Source organism: Aplysia californica, unplaced genomic scaffold, assembly GCF_000002075.1.
Source record: "Aplysia californica isolate F4 #8 unplaced genomic scaffold, AplCal3.0 scaffold00053, whole genome shotgun sequence".
NCBI classification, from domain to species: domain Eukaryota; kingdom Metazoa; phylum Mollusca; class Gastropoda; order Aplysiida; family Aplysiidae; genus Aplysia; species Aplysia californica.
Window position 1 is genome coordinate 595,982 of NW_004797323.1, and position 18,480 is coordinate 614,461.

General features: G+C 44.0%; 1 protein-coding gene across 1 annotated transcript in view; it reads left to right on the forward strand.

Annotated features, from left to right (window-relative positions):
• Window positions 1–18,480, forward strand: part of LOC101858696 — a 49,897-nt gene that overhangs the window by 24,119 nt on the left and 7,298 nt on the right. The window contains exons 4-6 of the mRNA XM_035968352.1: window positions 1,079–8,425; window positions 9,960–10,144; window positions 11,403–11,526. Of these exons, the coding sequence (XP_035824245.1) occupies window positions 1,079–8,425; window positions 9,960–10,144; window positions 11,403–11,526 (7,656 nt within the window). The remainder of the gene's footprint in view (window positions 1–1,078; window positions 8,426–9,959; window positions 10,145–11,402; window positions 11,527–18,480) is intronic.

The following is an 18,480-nucleotide window of genomic DNA, read 5'->3' on the forward strand; positions in this document are numbered from 1 at the left end:
GTATAATATAATGCAATTTTAGTTTTGGTTAAAGTTTTACAGCGATTGCAGATGCGTACGGTCAAAAGTGCTCATGGGACACAAGTTGGCTGTTTTCACGTTGATTCACAGACTTTGTACGTCAGAATGATTGAAGTGTCTAAAAGTACCACTGGTGGGTACACACCTACCTGCAAATGTATAAGGGTGTATTTGCGCGTGCGTGTGTTTGCATGCAATCATCTACGGCAGTTTAGTTTTAGTTGAAGTAGAGGTTTTACGGCGTTCACAACTTCATAAGGTCACGTGAGCACCAGGGGATTAGAGGTGTTGCAAGAGAGTAACAAACATAAAAAAGAAGAAGGGGAGATAAGGACGATAGATGTTTGATAGGAAAGATGGAGCAAACCACACCAGAGCACCCGCCAACCACCCTCATCTAGGGCAGTAGCAGCAACAGCACACAATACTGTCCACAATGACACATTCACATTTAAAAGAATTGCAAGAATGGTATGAATTTGATATGTGTTATTTCAATGCGAATCTAATGTCAAGCTACCCATCTTTTTACACGTTTGTAGGTAATGTTCTGGTATCTTTTCCAATCAAACCAATGGCTACAATTACACATACTTGCTATTATCACCCCTTCTTAACCACACTATTTGTGAACAAGTTTGTTGAGAATAAACTCACCCACGCCCGATCTATCTATCTATATTTCCTTCTTTCTTTCTATCTATCTGTCTATCTATCTATCTATCTATCTATCTACCTACCTACTTACCTATCTATCTACCTATCTATCTATCTATCTACATATCCATCTATCTACCTATCTATCTATCTATCCATCCATCCATCCTTCCATCCATCCACCCATCCATCAATCCATCCATCCTCCCTTCTTCCTTTCTATCTATCTATCTGTCTATCTGATTATCTATCTATCATCTATCGATCTATCGATCTATCTATCTATCTATCTATATATCTATTCAGCATTTCTTTCTTTCTCTTTCTTCCTTGTCCACGCGTATGTAAATAATCGAAGCAGTGACTATAATAATATTCTTGGAATTTCTTTTCTTCGCAGGTGTGAAAATCCATCTGTTTGCGACGTTCACCTGTTACATCTTCATGTTCCTGGTGGTCACCTTCTGTTACAGTAAAGTGGTCATCGTTGTGCAGCGCAGGATCAAACGACACAAGGAGAACGCACTGCGTCGCAAACACCTCATGCAGATACCCGCCTTCATCCAGGCTATCTCCAACGTCAACGATCCTAACGGAGGCGGGAGAATGTCCTCTGGTCGTCGTAAGTTCTCCCTCTTCTCATTAGGAGGGACTCGGCGCCTGTCGGCTTTGGGTCCGTGGGTGAGAGCGAGGCTTAGCCTACCCTCAGACGGGGACTCCGCTCCCAGGAAGCTAGGACTTGATGCGGATGATGTGAGCGCGGTCGCCAGTAAGGAGAGTTTGGAGGAGAGTAAGAAGAAACTTGACCACGCTCTTCAGTGTCGGTCTCGGGACGGGTCGGTCACTCATGAGACAGCTTCTTTGTCCGGCCAGCGGTTGACCCACTCAGCAGTGGGCGTCAGTTTGGTGAAATCAGTGTCATCGTCTTTACTGAGCCCCTGTCACGAGATGAGTGTATTAGAACCTGCCATTAGTTGTTGTGAATTCTCTCCGTCGTCTGGTTTCACAACTGATGAGTATAACTGTTTTAATAGTTCTTATCTCGCCCCTCTTTCTCAGAAGAAAGTCAGTTCGACAATCTCTGCTGAAACTGTTGTTTCGCTAGAGAGTCGTGCAACTAAGAAAACAGCCGACATAGAGATGAGAGTCCTCTGTGGGGATAAAAACAGACGGGTAAAAGTTTCATCTCGGGATTATGATTCAGATTCAGAAGTTGTCTTGCCACTGTTGCCTCCTAGCGGGTCTCAAAATGAACCTGGCAGTTTTTCAAAGGGAGGAGCTAGTTTGCCATTGACAGTCAATGTTGTTTCTGACGTCCCTAGTATTTCCCTAAGTGCCCCTTGCGGTGAACAAGAACGTTCTGTCAGTTCACAATCTCTTCTGCAGGCCGACATCAATAATTGCACTAATCAGACATTCTGCCAAATAGATCAAACAGATATACCTAGTTGTTGGAGAGTGAAAGACTTGGTGAGCTACAAGGAAGAAAGGAATGAGCCGTCTTGTTCCCAAAACTGCAATGCGGGACAAAGTATAGTCTGTGGAAACTTGACCACAGATGACACCCGGAGCACAGATATGATAAACGTCAGTTCTGAGGATGACATGTGTTTCCAAACACTCTCTTCTTTGCAGGATAAGGAATCAATCTGTGGCCAAACAATGATCGGGAAGGGTAAACATATTGAGTCCACTCTCACACACAGTTGCCATCCAAGGGCGAAAAACGCTGACGAGGAGCAAGATTTATCAGATAACGAAATCAAACGAGATCTTGGGTCCACGAGTGAGTCGCGTTTCAATTCATTACCCCGTTATCATGGCGGAGAGAGCACTCAAAATACTCGTGGACAACCGAGAAGGTTTTCCACACAGATCGATAAAGCGGGCCCTGCTGAAACAGATGCTCTCCTTGGGGCAGAACTTGACGTTACTCTTCCCTGCCAATTGCATTCGTCTCCGACCTTCGCCCCTTTAACTCCATCTCTTTTCGACATTATCGATAATGACACTTCAGAGACAAAATCGACACCGGCCGTCACATTGCCCCGCGGTGATAGAGAAAAAGAAATCTCGCCACAGTGCCCTTTGACCTTGAATTACGTAATACAAGATGACGGTTCTTTTGTTCTGAAGGGGCAGGCACATGGAAACCACAAAGAATGTGCTCAAGAATCAATCTGTGATTCAACGATCCCAGCGAAAAGAACTAAAAGCGTAATATGTCGGAACGGTGATGTCTCCCATCAGCTAACCCCCCTGATAACCGAAGTCAAATCGAATCGCCTACACTCACGATATTGTAGGCACAATTTTAGCAAATCTAAATCTGCGGAGGTTTTAACGTGTGCTGTAAAAAACTCTGGGATCACCCACAGACGTGAAAATAAAAAGTTTCGATCTCTGGAAAAACTAAGAAAAGAAAACGTATCTTCACAAAGAAATGCTAGCTGTTATCCCAATGCGGGTGAGACATCATCAAGCGAGAGTGCGACCGTCAGCCCTCCTCTTACTTCCAAAACCACGGCCACTATCGATTGTCCAGTGGGCAAGGACAATAATGACACGCTTGATAAAGACGAACGTGTCAAGGGCAGACGAGTACCGTTGCTAAGCAATAGCTTGCTTATCTGTCCGTGTAATCCCAGGATGGAGAATTCTGTGGAGAGACAAGGTACCGGTGTGGACACTTTAATTTGTGAAGATGCAAATTCCAAAGATAGAGCCATGATGATAGAGAGACACAACGAAGATGGTTACTGTCCAGATATGCACGTAACCCATGACCCACTTCCATCTAGGACTAGCAAATTGTTGTGTAATAATTCACGACCAAAGTCTACAGTGAAAGGCTTACCCAAAAGTTGTGCGAGTCTGTTGGGAAAAAGTGATCTCCTCTCTCTGAGACTGACAGACGCAAATGGTTGTTGTGTTTGCAAGAAAAATGAACGCTTTGACTCATCCCCGATCGGTAAGAGGTCTGATCATAGTTGTGAGTATGAAGTGGATAAACGAAACGCACATAAAAGTGACGATGAAGGTAGAGTCAACATCAGCGGAGAGACAAGTGGTGAGCAGACAGGCCCTCATTCCAAAACAACTGAATGTAAATATGGTCACCGAAACATTCTCCACTCAATCCAATCAAACCTTCCAAATTCATGTGTCCACAAAACGCCAGACAAAGGCTCCGATAACGAAGTGATTATCTCCCCCTCATTATTTTCTAGCACTCAGGGCGGTCCCGTGGAGCAAACAAGTTCCTATCACTCAGTAATAAAAGATACGTCAACATCAGAGAGCAGTGAGCTATCGATCTGCCAGCAACAACATAATCGCCCGCAGCATTCGCACTGTTCAACACTCACGCCTTCTGTAATTACAAACAAAGCAGAGACAGAGGACGAGCGTCAAATGAATAAACCTTCAAATACCTCTAGAGACAAGGACAGTCATTTGTATAGAGCTCATTTGACCTTAAGGACTGCACGGCCCACGACTCCCTCGGGACCCGAGAGTTCCGAGCTTTGTCGAGAACAAAACTTTCAATCTGCAGAGCCTCAAAGAGCAGCCATTGATCCCACCCGAAAGGCTACTGTTGGCGGAACACACCAAATGAGTGGAGGGGTGGATGAAAGGGGGAATGGGGGTGCTAAAGTGGGGCTCAAGGATGTCTCGTCAGATTTCAAGAACAGTGTTTTAGAAAAGTGCTCAGGGCTGCTTTCGGGGCTCTTGGAACAAAAACATTTATGTAAGTCAGAGGGCGATGTCAATGGTCATCCCTTGTTTCGCCCACAGAGCTCGGACAGCGCTCGGCTATATCGAGTAAAAGTTTCCAAAAGCTGCCCACTATTCTGTTCCTATTCTTGGCCTTCTAAATCCAGACATAACAATTATGTTACGGCAGCAGGGACGGATAATTCTGAGAGCCACCGACAGGATTTGAGTCATTCTATTTGGGAGAAGGGAGAGGAAGGTTCCAAACAACGACAGGCGTGTAGCGAAAATCAAAGACTTCTCAAAGACAGCTGTAATACAAGTGGCCACTCGTTAGAACAGGCTAATCGATACCATCCGTTGTTCTTTTCTCAGCACGATTCGTCGATGGGGGAAACAGACATACGGGAACCCCTGGCCTCAGAGAACAGTGATTTCGGGACAAACGGAGTCCCAGCGGGCTCTGGCCGCGGCTGTGGCAGCCATGCAAATGAAGTGATTACCGCCCGGGCTACAAACACGAGTCATAATCCCAGTGCTATTACAGGCTTTGACCTGCTATCTCTGCGCGCTGAGGCCCGTCAGAAAAAAGCGGAAGGGTCTGAACAATGGTGCGCTAATAACAGTGTGACATCGAATATTTCCACTGTCTCAGTAAACCCCACTGACTTCAACAGGAAGAATTACCTGACGGCAGAGAAGATCTCTGAAAGTGACAAGCCTGTACACAGCGATGAGAGGGGGGTTTCCTTAAATAAAAGTCCGTCCTTTCAGCCTGCGGACATCGCTAGTTCTCTTGCAAACCCGTGCTCATCTCTAACGCATGGAGATAGAGAACTGACAAACGGCAGCAATCCTATTTCTTCAACTGACAACTCGCCGTGCACTAAACAAGGAAAGCATGGCCTAGAATCCCCCGGTGCTGGTAAACAGTGCAGTCACGTGCTTCCGTCCGGGAACGTTGTGGTATCTGATAACAGCCCGGAAATTACCGGCTATTGTCCGGAAACAGTGACTGTTGTGGAAGAGAACAATGAGCCAAGCTCCCACCAGACAGACACAACGGAATGTGCAGTAATTACGTCCGTAAGCCGCTCACTCCCTGATCAGACTGACCGCTGTGCCCACGACCTATTACGTAATCAATGTACCCGTATTCCAGGAGCCGAAATGATGAGCAAGATAGCCTCTCCTGGTGTTAATTCAAAAAGGCAACTCTGTGACGTAGAAGACAATTCAATACGTACGGGATTGTGTGACCCTGACCTTACTTCGAAAACATCTTCGAGGAACTTTGTTAACATAAACCCAACGCACTGTGGCCAAAATAAACAAGAACCAACATGTACAACTTCCGCTGACACCTCGCCCTTACTGCCATCGTTCCACCAAATGCTATCGTCTGGACTATTTCAGTTAAATCATAGTTTCACAATCCAGTCAACTAACAGAATGTTGACCGATTTATATTATCCAAACCGCGTTGGTTGTTTACATCTATTTTCACCTCAGCCTGGGATGTGTTCTTTCAATATGACGGGGGATACCTCGAAATCACCAGTCTGCTTCACGTATCTGAATGCATATCTCCTTTGCTATTCGACATTCTCTCCATACCCAGACATAGCAAGCACTACACGCGAAACAAAGACCAAGGATTGCACAACATCTCACTGCTCACCCCCGTACGCTTCTCAAAGTTCTGACTTGTTCTCGGAACTTAGCAGTGGGTCGGCCCTGGGTGAACGCCCATCTCAGATCGCCCCGCCAGACTTGCATCCCCCTCCATCATGGTGTAGAACTTCTCGATGCCCTCCTCCCAAGCCATCCCTTAAAACACATCTCCTCATCGGAGAAGCAGCCAAGGTTGTAACAACGATTTTTAACGATTTTCAATATACAGGAATAGACACGTGTTCCCTCCCCAGAAAATCGGGTCGGCCAAGTAACTATCCTCAATGGCCACACACAACAAACTTAAATTTATGTGTCACTCAACTTTTTTGTATCAACCACACAGGCAGCAACTTTTTCAGCTCCAGACTTCATTTCCTGTCGCAGCAATCAGAAGCTGTCACCTTTTCGACGTCAGAACCAATTGTTTACAGCTGTTCAGATAGTGCACGATTTCTACTCCGACCTCACAGCCTCCCGTGTCGACCTGGACGCTTTCACCCGCGCTCAATTTATAACTGCTTAGACCTAAGGCCTATCACGTTGCTGTTTTCAGAAGATAACAAAACTATTCAATTCACGGCCGGTTCTAATTCAATCTTCTTTAACTCACTTTCAACTCACAGTCTTCACTTCATTTCTCTGTCAACAAACGAGCCTCTGGCATATTGGGTTTCAACTGGTAATACAGCGCTGCTGTCGATCGATGCCACCTCAGTGCTTAAAGTCTCAGATGAATACAGAATACGTGCAATCAATCGCCCCTATGTGTTCACACGAGAAGAGGGAATATGGCAGGCTGACAAATTAGCACCTCTAGAGGGAAGCAGAAAGAATATGAGTTGTAAGGAGCGGGGAGAAATTAAATCAAAGGCAGACGAACAAGTCAAATCCGTGTCTGATTTGCATGAAACCAATCCGACATCTGGTTTTCGTCTCCCAATCACATTTGATCCTTTGGCAGTTTGTCTCGAATGCCAGACTCTAGAGAGTTACATGTCACGCCAGGGTAATCGATACGACGAACGTCGTGACCGGAACTCCAAGAGGTCTGCAGAAAGGACGGTACCGATAAATGCTCTCTCGGTGGGGACTTCCGGTCAGCTCGGTGGCATGTCAGCGGCCAGCGCTTGTTTTGATCCGTTTGTTTGGGACGTCGATAGCAGAAGTCTCTCCTTACGGCCAGAAGATGAAGAACTAGCTTCCACCGCCCGACAAGAAACAGTGACGGGAATTCCCAGAGACGGAGGGGTCAATGAGTTAACAAACGGTCGACACCCTATTGACATTTCTATCACCAGTGATGAAGTGTGTAGTGCAGAGGCAACAGATTTCGAAAACGGCCATACAGTCTCAACAGTGAGGCAATCGAAAATGGAATATATGCCTAAGCAGTTACTGAAACCCGAAATGACCCCCGGTAATAGCAGCCGTCAATTTTGTCCAAACATATGTGAGAATGTTCGTGTGTCTGCCCCAAGTTCAAAGGCGTTGGCGATTCTTGGGGTGGACGAAAATTTCGAACCACTACCTCGGGGTTGTCCGGCATCGATGGTAAAACACGACGACAAAAGACAAGAAGGGGAAAACACTAACTTTGATGCTCGCCAGGCGATCCACACCACGCTACTGGGATGTTTACCCACCTTCACCATCGAACACGTGAACGAGTTGGAACCAGGGGAGCCTTCCCAAACGTCATCAACACGTTCTGGGGAGAGAACAAAAACGAATGAGACGTGCGAGATGTTCGTTCGCTCAGTGTTTGACGCCTTTCTCGCCACCAGCGGTTTTTCTTTCTCCAGCGAGCCGTGTCTGACGTCAATCAATGATGATGACGTAGACGCCGAAGAAGACACGCGCCTGTTGCATAGTCTGAGTCGAGGGGAGGCAGACAGCCGGTACCGGCTAACGGCAAGCAGCACAAACATCTCCCAACTGGATGTCGGCGGGCAGCGAACGTACACGACGAACGCTCTCATTCTGGGTACGTACCTGGCCCGGATGAAAAGAGGAGCGGCCAGAAAGGGCCGTAGTAAAACCGGTTCCGTGTCGCCGTCCTGGTACTCGCTCAACGACCTGGATCAGTCTGAGAAACACACGAGCCACAGGGGCTCTCGCCTTCTCTACGTGAACGCTGTGAGGAGACAGATCAACCAGGCCCTGTCCTTGAAGAACATCCGCAGTTTCTTCCGTCTTGACGAGTTGGCTGCAGCCGTGAAGAAAGGCCCGCGAGGAGTGTCCAAATCACGTGACACGCTGGGGGCCAGTCGGATTGACGTCATCATAACGCGCTGTGAGAGTCTGGTGATGGACAGGCAAGCTAGCCAGGAGATGCCACCGATGAGAGACAGGGGTGAGAAGGGAATTGTGGGACATTTGGGGGAATATGAGACATTCATAGTAAGAGACAGGAAACCATTTGGGGATTAGAGGAAAAGTATGAAGAAGAAAGGTAGAGGAAGAGGAATGGAGAGGGGGAAGGGTCAAACAGGCAGGTGGCAGCCTCATAGACACACCGAGAAAAGCAGAAACAGAGCAAGCGAGAGAAAGGCTAAGAAAGACACACTGACTGATAGACAGACAGGTAGACAGAGAAAGAACAATAGAGAGCAAATTAGGGGTGATCAGACAAGAAATCAGACAGACGTACTGAAATGTCTTGCTGGTGAATACACTGACTGACGGAGAAAAAGAAAGGGAGGAGGACATACAGACACACACACACAAACACACACACACACACACACACACACACATGCACGCACACAAACACACACACACACGCACACACAGACAAACAGAGTCAGAAACAGAGTTAAAAGAGGTTATTGATGATCTGGAAGGGCAATTTCAGACAAAGAATGATAATTTATGTATTTTTTTTAAAAAGCAACAGCGGGAAGAAGGGAAAAGATTACGATCATTACTTTAAGGATAGGACAATTGCACAGAAGATAATATGATGATCGAAGAAGTGCTTTTTCACTTTTGCTGGTGGTTGAGAGAGTGATAGGGGTGGTAGAGGTGTCACTGTTGTTCTTTGTGTGAACTTCTTGTTGTTGTTGTTGTTGTTGCTGTTGTTGCTGTTGTGGTTGTTGTTGTTGTTGATGATGATGATGATGATGATGATGATGATGATGATGATGATGATGATGATGATACATTTGTTGCTATTCCTCTCTTTAGTGTCACAAACCTTAGATCTGAAAACAGGCATACCATTATATGAGAGTGGGCTAACAAGTAATGTATGTTCGACCATATCTTTCTTATTTCATTATACTGCAACTAATGAGTAAAAAGATTTGGCAAAGCAGCCATTACTTTTCACCCCACCCTTGTCCATGAACCCACTTTCCCACGCCTCCTCCAATGATCCCTCTTCTCCCTCACCCCCCCCCCTTCCACCCACACCTTTCTCTTCCCCTCGGGGCGATGCCACTGACTGAAGTGTCTTTAGGCCATTCCCAAAGGGGAGGGGACATTTCTCTTTGTAATGTACAGTAGAATTGTAAATGGGCTGATCCAACAATGTCACGCTCATAACTGTGTCTGAACTGCAATAGGGATCTGCTGCTTTTTCTTTCCAAATCCTTACTATCATCCTTTTCCTCAACTTATTTTTATTGTTTGTCACATTCTTGTGACCCGCTATTTCCGTGGTGCCTTGATTGTCGAAGCAGACTTTGTGCTGTTGAAGCTAGAGGGGTGAGCAAAGTAAGCCTGATTCCCTGTAAAGTCTTCTCTCTTGACATCCACCCCTTGGCACTCATATGACCTTATGCAGTTGCGAGCGCCGTAAAACCTCTACTGAAACTTTTTTTTAAACTCCTTTGATCCCTCTCCCCTACACCCTCACCTCCACCCACACGTTTCTCTGCTGCCAGCTGCCACCCTGGACCCCTCTGCTCTGGAGACTACGTCACATGGCTCTTCGTGTGACACATCAAGCACGCCCCACCGCAGTCAGGCCACGCCCACGGGCCAAGCTGCGTTCACTAGCAGCACGGCAGACTCCCCCCACAGCTCCCTGTCTCGCTCAGATGATCAGTCATTGGCCTATCGTTCCAACGTAAGTCTTTGATTGGCCTAAAGTTTCAACGAAAGTCTTTGATTGGCCCAAAGTTACAACGAAAGTCTTTGATTAGCCCAAAATTTCAACGAAAGTCTTTGAATAGTCCAAAGTTTCAGCGAAAGTCTTTGATTACTCTCTTTTTGTTATTAATACTCCAAGAAGGCGTTTACTTCTTTTATAAAATAAGAACAAATGTAACACAAAGTTAGAGTCATTGTTCGTTCATCTGGTATTCTATATGACGTGTTGATTGCTGACTGGAACTGCCGTCTTGATGAATGTTGTCATAGGAGTAAAGGACAAGTTCAAAAAGGTCACCTACGATACTCATAAACAAAAAGTAGCTACTCAATGTGGCCTTTTTTATGCTTTTGTTGCATTTACTTTTTTTTAAACACTCATTTGATCGGTTGGGAAAAAAACTCGGGCGTCGGGCTGACTGAAATTTCCTATAAAGGTGAAAAGTTCATACTACGCCTTCCAATTCCACACTTCACTGTGTTATACAAAGTCGTGACCAAATGCGACAAAACAGCTAAATGAATGAAATGAAACTGGGCTCGTTAACGGATAATGTGTGAGGTTCGAACCAGAATGGGGGTTGAGACATTTCTCATTTCCAGTTTTTCCCACCCTTTTCCATCCGCCTAATCATATCTCAGCATCGAATGTTCTGACTCATAATTTGATTTTGAGGAGGGGGGGGGTGGGCATCTTTTGGGGGGGAGGGAGTTTAATTTCTAAGCTTAGATTACTTACGTGATTACTTGATTCCAGAACTGGGGTCTTCAAAGACAGATTCTATCCACGACTCATTGCTCCCTCCTCAGGAGGGTCCATCTTAAGATTGTCATACTGAAGGTTTCCATCAGTAACTGATTACTAGTTCGTCTGGCAGGGTTGCTGAGTTTGATTTTCTCCTTCCCTGTCTTTTAAGAACAATTCAGAAAAACTTTAACTCTATCCGTACGTCGTGCTTTATTGTCGTATCTATACGACGTGTGAACTTTGTGCCTCCACTCTCCAAAGAGGAAAGGTACTCGTTAATCCGACCCGTACGCTTTGTTTAGCAGTCTGTCAAAATGATCTTTTGAGAAATACGGAAAGTTTCAAAGAGATCTTCGTACTAGAAGTATTCTAAAAATGTGAAGAATACATCCCGGGGGCGGGGGGGGGGGGTCAAAATGACCGCTAGGCGTTCGGATAGGGTTAAAACGTAAACAACAAAACGTAACCAGATCCGTTTCTTCTCCAGGCTACGTCACTTGACCTTCTCTCTCCGGCCTCAGCCAGCATCCGGTCAGGCAGCATGTGTTCCGGTGTGTCCTCAATGTCAAGGTTGTCACAGCTCAGCGCCTACACGGAGCACAGCAGATCAGGTAAGAATACTACACACGTACACTTGTTCATTGTTTCAGGAAGCAACCTCTCTGCATTCCGGACATATCCATTGATGCTCCGTTGCTCTCTCCAAAATGTCACTGAGGGTCTTTCCACTTATTGTGCCAGTGCAAACGTACAAACAAACACTCAAGTGCATACATGGACGCATGCGCTTATGATCTAGCACGTTATATGGTTTCAATAATAAATATTGAAATATTTTCACACAAATAGAACCACTTTCACTTGATCATGGAAACCATGTCTTTTGTGATTAATAAAAATGAGACGTTTATACATACACACATGCACGCATATGCACATACACACAAACACAAACACAAACACACACACACACACACACACACACACACACACACGCACACACACACACACATACACACACACACACACACACACACACACATATATGCCCACACGCGCACACATACTTACATACATACACACGCAACAAGCACATGCACTCAAACCCACATATCATACACTTTTACAGTCAAACAATATCTATCTGTCTATCTATCTAATCTATCTATATGTTTTATATATTTCTATCTATCGATCTATCTATCTATCTGTCTCTACTTTTCTATTTTTCTCTCCCTTTATTTTATGTCCGCTTTCCTGGATAACGCAAATGTGAGGCATCGTGATGAAATCAGGCGCTCGTCAAAATAATGAAATTTAACATACCGCATTTTTTAGCCCGCTTGCCAATTTTTATCGAATTGTTTGTGTCTTGGCTCCGCACCTTTTATCTCTATTTAGAAACACAGCACTAGGTTGATTTTTCTGAAAAACGTTGATGAAAGGCTCAAAAAAAGTAAATTTTCAGTTTTCAAGGACTCTCAAGCTTTGGAAGTCACCAAAGTTGGACGGTCATTTTCTTGATAATTTTACACTGAGACCAAGTGATCACCACCTCCTTCAATCGCAAATATCTCGTCTTTTATTCAAGCTGAATTGGTATTTTTTTCATCAAAACATTGACAAATGAACCAGCTTTTTAAGCTGATACCAATGATTCCACGGGCCCAATAATTGACGAGCGCCTGATTCAACCGCATCGTGACATTAATGTATAGAGGCAACAGTGAAAAGAGCATACGTAATGACCATGAAATTCCCTGACGTATTCGAGAAATTATATTGCGATCTCAGTGCATTTTTTGTTCTATTTCCATGTTTTAACAGTGAAAATGTGACTTCTTCTTAAGCTCATTCTTTGTTATGAACTGTTTTCACTGTTACATGTATTAAAAATGAAGATAGGACAAGAAAGCACAGAGTTCGCAATATGACTCTGATAAAAACGAAAGACGCTATCCGTTGTTCTTTGATTTCCTTTTTTTCTTCTTTCATCTTATATTATTATGTTGTACCGTTGAAATGTTATCTTCGTGCTACGCAACCCTCATGCCCCCCAATTTTCCTCCCCCGTACCTCTTTTCTCATTTGCTGCTTTTTTGTACCCTCTCATTTATTTTACGGCTAATTTCACCCGCAATGTCTCAGTTACCAAGAAAAACCTTTCCCCTCATGCATCGTTAAGCTTGCAATTACACTCTCCTCCCCCCCCCCTTCCCCCATCCACATACACACTTACTCACACACATGCGGAGGCACGCATACGCGCGCGCGCACACACACACACACACACACACACACACACACACACACACACACACATACACACATACACACACACATACGCACACACATAAATAGGCGCGCGCGCATGCACTCACACAGTCACTTTTTTGTATAAGCCGTGGCTAACTATCTAGAGTCTGCCTATTACTCTCTTCTCACTCTATATGCAAAGATGTCTATTTCTCGCAGCCTCTTTCAGTCCTGTGTATGTGTACATTATCACAGCGGTCACTTTTGTTTCGTTTTCTGGATTGTTTTTTTTTTTAAATAGAAACCTTTCGAGAAAAAAACTTCCTTTGTTTCTGATACACCTTCACAATGAGGTATTGGAAGATACTGTCTTGACGCTTGCTCCTTATATTTTTCTTCCAGTCGGACTGTTTTTCTGTCAAATTATCGCTGGTACTGGGCTAATTCGCCGTTAACTCAACAACCTTTTATGTTCACCAAAAGGTGTCTGAATGTAGTGGCATTGTCAACGTTCTCGTGTAGGCTATTTTTACTTATTCATGTGTCTTGTCTTGTTTTGTAAATAGACGTGAAGACAGGAACAAGGGAAGCGTACAAACTAACTTAGATCGATAGTCTTGGCTCTAGGCAATACAACTCCCCCAGTTGGGTCGCGGGTTCAAATTACAGCGTAGGCCCGACAATGTGGCCTTGAGAAAGACACTTTACGCAAATGTTCCCCTTCAGTGGAACGGCTGTTAACTTCGAAGTTGCGTGCAGCTAAAAGAGGGCCCGAGTTCGATTCCCGAGTGGGAAGAATTATTATCCAGTATCATTCTGACATTTAAAAAAAAAAACTCTTACTGAAACAAAACAAAAAATAGGTTAACACGGGATATGATTATGAGGCTACATCAACATCATAACATCATACACAAAACCAAACAAAATACAAAAAGCAAATTCATTAACACGCCATTGCACCCGCCACGGCTCTGTTTTTTAGCTAGGGTTTTCATGCTTTACTCAAGAACACTCCTCAATATCCACCAACATGAATGCCGTTTCACCAACATTGCTTGACACAAGTTTTCACACTAGTCATTCGGCCTCTGGAGTCCCCGCATGATGTATTTAAGATAATCAGCGATTTATCAGTCTATAGCATATCATGTGAGGCAGCATGTTGAAATCAGGCGCTCGTCAAAATAATGAAAGTGTAAGAAACTGGCTTTTTTTTCAGCTGGTTTGGGAGGTTTCATCGAATTTTTATTTTTGGGCTTAACACATTTCCCGGTGAATTTTACTCATAAAGTTTATATTATAAACGTTGATTTAAGGCACAAAATATGTCATTTTTCAGTTTTCAAAGACTCTTTAGCTATTGGAGTTACCAAACTTTTGCGGCCATTTTCTCGCTAATTTCACTGAAACCAGGCAACTCCACTTTCTTCAATCGCAAATATATGTAGTTCTATTCAGGATGAATGGATATTTATTTCATTAGAAGCAAGGCAAATATATCAGCTTTCAAATGATACCAATAACTTCATATGCCCAAAAATTGACGAGCGCCTGATTCCACGGCGTCGTGACACATATTTGTCAACCTCAAGGTCCACGGGCCACATGTGACCCGGCCAACAATGATATCTGGCCCGCGAGGGAATTCACGGTAGTTTGTCTTGAGAATTTCTATAACGCAGAACAATACTCCAAGCCTAACCGAGTGGGTGGTTGGAGGGTGCTCTGGTGTGGTTTACTTCTTCTTTCCTATCAAACATCTATCATCCTTATCTCCCTTTCTTCTTTTTTTATGTTTGTTACTCTCTTGTAACACGTTTGATCTTCTGGCGCTCATATGACCTTTTCCAGTTGCAGCGCTGTAAAACCTCTACTAAAAGTAACTAACATAAACGAACCTGTTGCATAAGAGCGAAAATTCGTATTCCTTGATTCGTTATCGCTTTAACTTTTGTCTTTTAAAATTCATATCTTTGTTTAAAAGGGTTTAGTATTCCAGCTCTCCATGAGTGTTTGTCCATTACAGTCCACAACAACAAATTTATGTACTTTGAGGGGGTTTTTTATAGTACAGGTTTTGCGGCGCTCGCAACTGCATAAGGTCATATGAGCGTGAAGAGGTGGATGTCAACAGAGAGGTCTTTACAGGGAATCAAGCTTACTCTGCTCACCTCTCTAGCTTCAACAGCACAAAGTCTGCTTCGACAATCAAGGCACCTCGGAAATAGCGGGTCACAATAGTATGACAAATATACCAAAAGTAGAGGAAATGACGATAGTAAGGATTAGGAAAGAAAAAGCAGTAGTTCCCTGTTGTAGTAAGGGCACAATTATGAGAGTGACATTGTTGAATCAGCCTATTTACAATTTCAATCTACTGTGTATAAGAACGAGAAATGCCCCCCCCTTTTTGTGAATGGCAAAAAATTCAGTCAGTGGCACCGCCCCGATGGGCTTAATTTGAGTTGGGCGCCCTGTACAATTGAATTTGATACCCCTGGTCTATAGTATTGACAGAGCTCTGAGATAAACACAAACGAGGGGGAATTAAAAAGTTATAGAAGTTGTAAAGTATCTCAGAAACGTTTAATGCTGTGGATCTGAAATATCCAAAGTCGCTTGAAATATTCTTCTCGACTTTGTTTGCAAAATTTTGATCTCCACAGCTACTTCTAGATGCAAAGTGGTAGTCAGCTTGCGGTATGCACTTTGCATCGCAGTTCTGAATTTACAGTTCTTGCATGTCCTGAAAGCGTCGTCCAGCAAGCTTATCTTTCAGAATAAGAAATAACCATATGTCATGGGAAACTAACTCAGGATTGTAGGCGGGAAGGGACAAAACTTGGATCCCTTGTACTTGTATTGCACAGAGTTATGGGCCCTTCCTTTCTGGGGATCTTCATTGTCGCGAGTAAACATTGTGCTAAAGAATCCGATCCACGGTCTCTGCCTCATCAACGGCATTTTTCAACTTGGATGTCCCTTTTTGCACAAAGAAGGAGCCGTAGAGGTATTATGTGACATGAGAACAGCCACAAGAGGACCACTGAAATTGAAAAAAGAAAAACAGTTGTTTTTTTAAAGTAATTTTAAAAAACCTTCCTGCTTTGTCATCCTTGGCGTAAAACGACAGGCTCGTCTTCTTTTTCATCTACCAACTTTGATTCAGCCGTTTTGACGTATTTCTTTTTTTTTTTTTTAAAGAGGGGGAAGCCTACGTTTCGTCTTCCAAGACAATGTATGTAAGTCACGTGGATCCATTGGGTTTAATAGATGTTGAGCAACTCTATGGAACATTTCACCGCTTTTTTATGTTCCTCGACTTAATGAATTGTGAGAGGGAGGTATCCAACGAGCACGCTCTTTCTTTCATAAAGAGATTTCTACGAATAATATTATTATTATTTTGTGCCGATTCAAACAAAGGTCCAGACATTTCTTCCATTTGATGTACAGGGATCTCGGGATCTTTAGCAATGTGATGCCAGATAACATAAACGGTTTTCTCGTTCGCACAGTAATTTGGGTAGCCAGAAAGTGGGTCCCCAAATGTCTCTCTTTTTACTAAATCCTAGTATCCTACAACCCTATTGTATGAACAAAAAGATTATCCACGAACACTAGAAATGTTCAGGAATTAGCTTTGGAGAATTGCCAAGTTCACAGTGCATAAAAATGTATAACAACTGTTGTCTTTTGTGAACGTCGGCTTATTTCAACTATTTATTGTGATATCAGGAAATAATCAAGTATAACGTCACATGAGACTCTTATTGTTGATTCGAGAGCAGACGCGTTATGTCATAGATTGTGTATGGCCTTTATGACTGAAGTCAATATCTTAACCGTTAGATGGCAACTTCCGTTACCTTCAAATTCATCCTCGTAGCTCACAAAGACAGAGGCGTCTGTAGCCTAGTGGTTAGGCTACGGGACGTGTAATCGTGAAATTATAGGTTCGGGGATTCTAGTCTCAGCTCGGCCCGATACTGTGTCCTTGGAAAGAGCACTTTATACGAACTCGGTCTTTACGGAGATGTCCCGTCTCTTGAATAACCGTACAGTTTACAAAGGGCATTAAACCCGTACGTTTTGACACATTCTTTTCCCACAAAGACAGAAACGAAGACGAAACAAAAGCAGACTAAATAAGCGAAGGAGAAAGAAGATACGGTAGAATAAAAGGGAACGACAACTCAGTTTTCTATGAGCTCTGCTGACGCAAAGTGTTAAAAGTGAATTATTTTATGTATACAGTGCACAAAGATACAAACACGCAAAGAGATTAGTACTTACAACTATGTTCTAACCGAAAGTGTGTCGATGGAGACGTAAAGAACACCTACATTTTAAAATATTGTACACTCACACCAGGGGGCTCTCGTGACCTAGAGGTAAAGGTGTTCGCCTCTCATTCAAAGGTTTCGCGTTCGAATCCGGGTAGCGACGGGAAAGTTTTCTTATCTAGAATTTTTTTTTACCGTTCACCTCCTTTCCTGCTTTCTAGTAATGTTCTGTCATCTGCTTTCGTCTCCACTTTCTGCCCCCACCCCCTCACCACCTTTGCCCCTACCTGTGGGCTCCTGACTCTTTCTGCAGCCTTTCAACTGCAACTCCTTGGCTTCTTCTTACTGTTGTCTTCCTGCCACACCCCGGAATTTCTGGTAGAAAAGATCTGCGCCTTGCCTTCTCGGACAAAGGCGAAAAATCTCGGAGGTCTCGTGTGCAAGTTGCGCACGTTAAAGATCCTTTGGTGGTCTAAAATCGATAAGAGTAGGCTTCTGCCCCCGCCCGGCCAAAATTCTAAATTTCCTACCAACTGAGAATGTTTAATGTGTCCCGCGTGCACATATGACCTTATTATGCAGTTGCGAACGCCTTAAAGCACTTACCCACAAAAAGACCACTCACGCCCACACCAGACCTCCCAAGGGAGTTCTCCTTTTCCGTACATAAATATTTTTATGTGTTGTAAGTGCCAAAGATTAGTTAGAGGTGTTACAAGAGAGCAACAAACAAAGAAAAGAACGAGGAAAGATATAGACAATAAGTGTTTGACAGAAAAGAAGAAGCAAACATTACCAGGGCACTCCATTCTAGAGCGACGAATCAGTGCAAAGCTGCGGTGTCGGTGAAAGATCTGGGAAGTTATGGAAATTATTGAGTAACACATCGCAAATTTCTCGTCGGTACGTGGGTACTGCTCGAGGTGGATCCGGAAAATAATTACTCCCCCTCTCACAAGTACACCCACACACACCACACACACACACACCCCACCCCACCACCCCCACACACACAAACAC